This window comes from Priapulus caudatus, unplaced genomic scaffold (genome assembly GCF_000485595.1).
Source record: "Priapulus caudatus unplaced genomic scaffold, Priapulus_caudatus-5.0.1 Scaffold1298, whole genome shotgun sequence".
Taxonomy (NCBI): Eukaryota; Metazoa; Priapulida; class Priapulimorpha; order Priapulimorphida; family Priapulidae; genus Priapulus; species Priapulus caudatus.
The window spans coordinates 52,901-60,677 of NW_014578359.1; the positions used below are offsets into that span (position 1 = coordinate 52,901).

The 7,777-nt window shown below is 47.9% G+C and overlaps 2 protein-coding genes across 2 annotated transcripts in view; both read right to left on the reverse strand.

Annotated features, from left to right (window-relative positions):
- Nucleotides 1-189: 189 nt before the first annotated feature.
- On the reverse strand, nt 190-3,575 carry LOC106816143. Its single transcript, XM_014820699.1, has 8 exons — nt 3,491-3,575; nt 3,332-3,397; nt 2,969-3,142; nt 2,525-2,617; nt 2,051-2,163; nt 1,675-1,848; nt 1,014-1,293; nt 190-803 (listed from the first exon to the last, which is right to left on the reverse strand). Exons 1-8 carry the CDS (start codon nt 3,573-3,575, stop codon nt 190-192), a joined length of 1,599 nt encoding a protein of 532 aa, XP_014676185.1.
- A 1,219-nt stretch (nt 3,576-4,794) lies between these two features.
- LOC106816144 overlaps nt 4,795-7,777 on the reverse strand; it is an 8,926-nt gene continuing 5,943 nt past the window's right edge. Inside the window, exons 4-6 of the mRNA XM_014820700.1 lie at nt 7,667-7,733; nt 5,257-6,294; nt 4,795-4,975 (exon numbers count right to left, since the gene is read on the reverse strand). Of these exons, the coding sequence (XP_014676186.1) occupies nt 4,795-4,975; nt 5,257-6,294; nt 7,667-7,733 (1,286 nt within the window). The remainder of the gene's footprint in view (nt 4,976-5,256; nt 6,295-7,666; nt 7,734-7,777) is intronic.

Below are 7,777 nucleotides of genomic sequence, written 5' to 3' on the forward strand. Positions count from 1 at the left end.
ATATATAAACTGCCTTCATACCATTGCTTGGAGGAAATCCTCCGGGAATACTTGGTCCGGTGTCAGGTCCAGGTTGTCTTCTACCATTAAGGAAAGGTCCCTGTCCATCACCAGTTCCTGTTGGCCTTTCACCATCCGGGAAAAGTCCTTGTCCATTATCAGTTCCTGGTTGCCTTCCACCATTCTGGCTTAGTCCTTGTCCATCCCCAGTTCCTGGTTGTCTACCACCATTCTGGAATGGTCCCTGTCCATCCCCAGTTCCTGGTTGTCTTCCACCATTCTGGAAAGGTCCCCGCCCTTCATCAGTTCCTGGTTGTCTACCACCATTCGGCAACGGTCCCTGTCCATCCCCAGTTTCTGGTTGCTTTCCACCATTCTGGAAAGGTCGCTGTCCATCCCCAGCTCCTGTTGACCTTCCACCATTCGGGAAAAGTCCCTGTCCATCTCCAGTTCCTGGTTGCCTTCCACCATTCGGGAAAGATCCTTGTCCATCCCCAGTTCCGGTTGGCCTTCTACCATTCGGGAAAGATCCTTGTCCATTCCCAGTTCCTGGTTGTCTTCCACCATTCGGGAAAAGGCCCTGTCCATCTCCAGTTCCTGGTTGCCTTCCACCATTCGGGAAAGGTCCTTGTCCATCCCCAGTTCCAGTTGGCCTTCTACCATTCGGTAAAGATCCTTGTCCATCCCCAGTTCCTGGTTGTCTTCCACTATTTGAGAAAGGTTCCTGTCCATCCCCAGTTCCGGTTGGCCTTCCACCATTCGGGAAAGGTCTTTGTCCATCCCCAGTTCCTCGTTGTCTTCCACTATTTGAGAAAGGTTCCTGTCCATCCCCAGTTCCTGTTGGTCTTTCCACCTAACAGGTTGGTTTCATATATATATAATATATATGATATATATATATAGTTATATTAGTATATATAACAGCATATAGAGATATATAGAGCAACGACGCATTGCGCACGCCAGCCCCCCCCCCCAGCTGACCTCCCGGTGACCTCTCCGTCGCCACTCACCCATGTCGGAGCCGCGGAACACGTCGCCAGGCCCGCCCGGCAGGAGCAGCTCCGAACTATCGCCGATCTTCGCCAGCATGTTGGCGATATCGTCATCGTCGCCGTCGCCGGTCGTGACGAGTCCGGGCACGTTGGCGACGCCGCCGCCGGGGAGGTTCTCCTCGTAAAAAGGTCCGCTTTTCGTCGATTCGTCGACGACGGCCGGACCGCCGGAGAGTGACGGCCGGGTGGTGAGAACGGTGACGGGAACGCTGGCGTGGATCGCAGGCCGTGTCGGCACCTAGATAAACACGAGCGAAAACATCACAAATGTGGTGTGATCGTCCGTCGGACAAGTGGCGTTGTCGGGGGGGGGGGGAGGAAAATGCAGCGCCGGACGGGTTAGAGGTTTTCGCGGGCGACGTAGTTGTCGAGGAAGAATTAATTTGGAAGAAATAATTAATAAAATTAATCAATTAATTATAATGTAATTAGTGTTAAATTAAAGGAATGTGGTCAATAGAGGTATGGCTTTTGGATTCGGTTCGAATATATATATACTAATCATGAACGCAGCAGAAGAAAGCGCGCCGTGAGATTCGTAAACCAATGCGAGCACGTCCAAAAGAAAGCGTCGCCTTCTCAGGGGAAAACCCTGGACAAGGGGCGCTGCACAACCTACCAGGCAGCGATAGGTGGCGCTGTCGCTGAGCAGGATTCTGTCAAGCCGCAGGATGTAGTGTCTCTCTCGCTGCGGTCCCTCCATGCTCACGCTGAAGCGCTGGTCGAACGTCGTCAGCACGGGCCCGACAGACAGCAGCTCTGTGCTCCTACCCTGAATCCTCAGCCACGACACCTGGCGGCGAAGAAAACAGTAAAATATACACGTTTAGTGATTATTTGTTTTATTTATTTGTGATTTTTATAATTGTATTGGATTTTTTTCATTTTAATAATTACCTCATAATTTTTTATTTTACATAATTATCTCATAATTTTTCATTTTAATAATTAACCTGACGAACCTGAACGCTAATTAGTATAGATAAATAGCACACCTTGTCACTGTTGTAGTTCCTGACAATGCATCGCAGGATGATGCTGTCTCCTCTATAAGCGACGACATCCGTGGTCACTGCTGCTATGCTGGGTCGCGTATTGTCGGAAGGAACTGCAAAAGATTGGTTAGTTTACGGAATATAATTTTGTTAGTTAGTTTAATTAGTTAGCTAGTTAAACTAATTGGTTTTTGCCTCGGCTTGTGGACTGGCCCAACGTGAATTGCGCCAAGTAAAGACACTGAAACATGGCAAACATCAACTACGATTCATTCCGAAAATCTATCATAGACTAGATATGACCAGATCCTACACCCATAGACTTTGAAAAATAGACTTTGACTTTAAAAAATTGAGACTTTGACTTGATTTTTTTTAAATTTTGACATCACTATATCCTATATTATCCATGACGTCAATTTACAAAATCTATTTCATTGAAACAGAAGATTGTGGTTGACAATTGACAACTACCTTGATTTCCATTCGGTCTTCTGCCGCCCGAAATAGCAGTCCCACTCTCCACGGTGAATATAGCCTCACGGGGACCAGACGGAGAAATCTCCCCTAAAAACACGTTATTTATGTATATTAGTGGTGCGTTTGCTACATCAAAGCTACCCGAGATTCACATATTACACATATAATCCCCCATATGATGCAGCATATACAAACAGGTCTCTGTAGCCATTAGAGCCTGTACAATCAATATGTAATATTTTACGATGGTAAACCATGATACGATGAATGAAACCCACACTGACAAAAAGTTGTAAAAAATCAACAAAATGGATTGATAAGCAATAGAACTTTCATTACTTGTCTTAGAAGGAAAACGATCGTATGATGAATGCAACCCACACTGATAAAATGTTGTAACGCGTCAACGAAATGGATAAACAATAGAACAGTTGTTACCTGGGTTGGTCGGCGTTAGAATAATTCCAGGTATGCCAGGCATTCCGTCGCGAGGGAGAGCAGGGCCACGACCCGGATCTCGACCCGGATCTACGTCATCCTCGTCGCCAGGTCGTGGTAGAACCGTCACATGACTCCCAAGCCTCACGTCTTCGTCTGGGTGCGATGGCCGAACTGTGGATGAACGAGGAAACACCGTGTTCAAGCCGTGGTAGCGATACAGCAATAGAGATTAAATCTTTAAAGTTTAATTAGAACAAGTTTAAGCAGAAATGTTTCTAAAACTTGTTTACTTATATAACAAGGTTTGTTTATATATATATATATATATATATATATAATATATATAAACTGCCTTCATACAATGTGCTTTGGATGGAAATCCTCCGGGAATACTTTGGTCCAGGTTGTCCAGGTCGCAGGTGTCCTCTAGCCATTAAGGAAAGGTCCCTGTCCATCACCAGTTCCTGTTGGCCTTCACAACATCGGGAAAATGTCCTCTGTCCTTACAGTTCCTGTTGCCTTCAGCACATTCTGGGCTTAGTCCCTTGTCCATACCCCAGTTCTGGTTGTCTACCAACCTATTTTGGATGGTCCGATGTTTCATACCCCCAGTTTCCTGTGTTGTCTTCCAGCGCATTCGGAAAGGTCCCCGCCCTTCATCAGGTTACTGGTTGTCCTACCTACATTATCGGCAGACGGATCCACTGTCCATCCCCAGTTTCTGGTTGCTTTCACACCATTCTGGCAAAGGTCTCTGTCCCATCCCCAGCTCTGTTGACCTTCCACCATGTCGTGAAAAGTCCCTGTCCAGTCTCAGTTCACTGGTTGCCTTCCACCATTCGGGAAAGATCCTTGTCCATCCCAGATTTCCGGTTTGCCTTCTAACCATTCGGAAAAGATCTTGTCCATTTCGCCAGTTTCCTGGTTGTCTTCCACCAATGTCGGAAAAGGCCTGTCCATCTCCAGTTCCCTGGTTGCCTTCCACCATTCGGGAAAGTTTATGTCTCATCCGCAGATCCAGTGGCCATTCCTACGCATTCGGTAAAGGATGCTTGTCCATCCCCAAGTTCCGATGGTTTCTTCCACTATTTGGAGAAAGGTTCTCTGTCCATCCCCGAGTTCCCTGTTGCTTTCCAACAGTTTAATCTGGAAAGTCCCATTGTCCATCCCCACTCCTGTTGGCCTTCCACCATTCATGGAAAAGTCCCAGTCCATCTCCAGTTCCTGGGTTGCGCTTCCATCAAATTCCGGAAAGATCCCTGTCCGCATCACCAGTATCCATGTTGGGCTTTCCACACGATTTGGAAAGGTACCTGCCCATCCCCATTCCAGGTGGCCTCCACCATTCGGGGAAAGGTCCTTTGTCTCACCCCAGTTCCGGTGGCCTTCCACCATTCGGTGAAAAGGTCTTTCGTCATCCAGTCTTCTTTTGTCTTCCACTATTTGAGAAAGGTCCACTGGCCATCCCAGTTCCTGTTTGGCTTTCATCCATTCTGGAAAGGTCTCCTGGTCCCATCCCCAGATCCTGTTGTTCTACCACCATTCTGGAAAGGTCCCGTCCATCCCCAGTTCCGGTTGCTTCGCCCATTTCGGAATGTTCCCCCCCCCCCCCCACTCTTGTCCATCCCAGTTCGCTTGGCCGGTCCACCAATTCGGGAAAGGTCCTGTCTCATTCCCGCAGTATCCTGGTTGCGTCCACTTATCTGGAATGTCCCTTTGAGTCCAGTATTCCCCATTCCAGTTGGCCTTCCACCATTACGTTAAAAAGTATTGTCGCATCCCCAGTTATCTGTTGCCCGTACTACCAATTCGTGAAAGGTCGCCTAGTCCATCCCCAGTGTTCTGGTTGTCTTCGTACCATATGCTGGAAAGGTCCCTCGTCCATCCCCAGTTTCTGGTTGTCTTCCACCATTCTGGAAAGGTTCCTTGTCCATCCCGAGTTCCTGTTGGCCTTCCACCATGTCTGGATAAAGTCCTTGTCCAATCCCTAGTTTCCTGTTAGGCCTTTTCACATTCGGGAAAGGTCCTTAGTCTCATATCTAGTTGCCTGGTTTGATCTTTCCACATTCTGGATTGGTCCTATGTCATCGCCAGTTCCCTGGTGTGTCTAACCACCATTATGGAAAGGTCCTGTCCATCCCCAGTTCCTGGTTGTCTTCCATCATTCTGGAAAGATCCCTGTCTATCCCCAGTTCCTGTTGGCCTTCCACCATTCGGGAAAAGTCCTTGTCCATCCCCAGTTCCTGTGGCCTTCCTCCATGTACGGGAAAGTCCCACGCCATCACCAGAGTTCTGGTTGTCTTCCACCATTCGGGAAAGGTCCCTGTCCATCCCCAGTTTCTGGTTGTCTTCCACCATTCTGGAAAGGTCCCTGTCCATCCCCAGTTTCTGGTTGTCTTCCACCATTCTGGAAAGGTTCTTGTCCATCCCCAGTTCCTGTTGGCCTTCCACCATTCGGGAAAGGTCCCTGACCATCTCCAGTTCCTGTTGGCCTTCCACCATTCGGGAAAGGTCCCTGTCCATTATCAGTTCCTGGTTGCCTTCTACCATTCTGGATTGGTCCTTGTCCATCCCCAGTTTCTGGTTGTCTTCCACCATTCGGGAAAGGTCCCCGCCCATCACCAGGGAATGAATCACCGCGCGTTCCAGGCTCCGGTCTACCATTCTGAGACGGACCCCGTCCATCCGCCACTCCCGGTCCAACATTCCCGCCGTCCGTTGGCCGCCGGCCACCATTCTCTCCTTCCTGGTTCATCGGGTACTCCTGGTGGTTGCGGTAGTGGTCCGTATGATCGCCGTGGCCACCATGCTCGTGTTCCCCGTACGGATCGAACGCCATGATGACCGTCCCGTCGTCTGTCCCTCCCGCTGGGGCGAAGGGGTTGAAAGGAACTCTCGTCTGCACGCCTCCGTCACGGGAATCGACGAAGAAAGGTTTCCCGAAGACTCCTCCGTCCGTACCGTCTGTCCTCACGCCGACGTCCGTCTCGTCTGGCCTCACGAGAATAGCGCTGTCGCCGATATTATTGCTGCTGCCGACGAAAGCGGCCGCCGCGCACGCGCGCACGCAGACTGGGGCGTCGGACACTAGCGGCGTGCGTCGGTGCCGCAGCATGTGTTCCATCGCCGGCACGTAGCGGTTCGTTGCGACGGGGTGCAGCATGTAGAGACAGTCGTCGTCGGTGAAGGCCAGGTCCATCGCGTCGCCAGTGTCGCGACGTCGCGAGAACTCGAGCGTCGTCATGCCGTCCTCGTGTCGGCCGGAGATGCCGACGATGTCGTCGCGCGTGTCCCTGACAGCCGGAGCATACTTGAAGAGAAATCTGTAAAGAAGGAAACCTCTGAGAAAGAGTGGGAGTGGGGCGGATTTGTTTTCGGTGCATGTGCATTAGATTTGTCTCGAATACACTATATATTCTCTCTCTCTATATATATATATAGAAAAGTTCTTATATCACAAGTTATGATATCACATAATAATATATGTATATGTATTTATTTATTTATTTATTTATTTATTTATTTATTAATATATAAGGCATTTTTTATTTCATGTGAAGTGAAATACATTGGCTTACTGTATGATACTAAGACGGGTTTAGTATTATTTTTTTAGGTTTCGGACCCCCTACTGAGCAGTTAATTAACCCCCGGCTATTAAAAAGCAATAATCTCTGCTTAAATTACAGGATTTTACGATGAAGAGTTTTACCACTAATTGAGTTCTAAAATGGCGGCCACTCGGGAATGTATCTCGCGAACACTTCAGCACGACGATAACATTAACAGAATTTGGTTTGCAGCATCATTCGTCACGGAACTGCCACGGCTACACACATACACGCACGCACGCACGCACGCACGCGCACACACACACGCACACACACACACACAAAGGTCGGCACGACGACTGTCTCTATTTCTTTCTCGCGTCACACGTCATTATAATTCGATTAAAGTCGTTCGGCGAAGTGCGTGTGTTCGTTCGGCGAAGTGCGTGTGTTCGTTCGGCGAGTGTTCCCGTGCCCTACTGACGATGGCTCGGATAACAACATGCTGTATTATACCCCCGCCGTCGTTAGTTTGCTTGAAACACTGCGCTACCGATTAAGCATGGCAGTGAAGATATCCTCAAACAAAGAAATTAACTCTAACGGCACATCTCCCTCTCGCGACGTCCCTCCTAGGTTAACGTGACGTCGCTGTCACGTGCGCTGTACACGTCACTAGCTACTACGCTAGGACACACTAGCTTGCAAAGAGAGTTAGACGTCTAGTTTTATGTGGGCCGTGCTGGTGCTTATCGTTATTCACTTGGCTGAGTTAGTCTTCGCAATTTTCCGCGATAGATTAAGCAACATGCATCATGGGTAAAGCAGGGAGGGAGAATATTATTACTATAGACATATTTGTACAATATATATATATATATATATTATATATATAATATATATAGACATGTTTCGTACAATATATATATAATATATATTATATATATATATATATATATACTATATATGGCATGTATAAGTAAAAATATGTCCATAGTGTTATTACTCTTTAGATATCCTTAGGACCTTGTTACTCTTAGGAGTCCTTACTTCCCTCATTTTTCTTACTGATATATATATTATTTTATAATATATACGTATCTACCGTAAGTATGCGTTACTTATGTGTTGGCAGCTCACTCACCCATCTCGCACCACGACCTTTCCGGATTCGCGGTTCCACCCATCCATACACGACATCCGGACATCGGCTGCAAAGCAAACGACATCAAACATTACAGCACCGCCCCCAAAC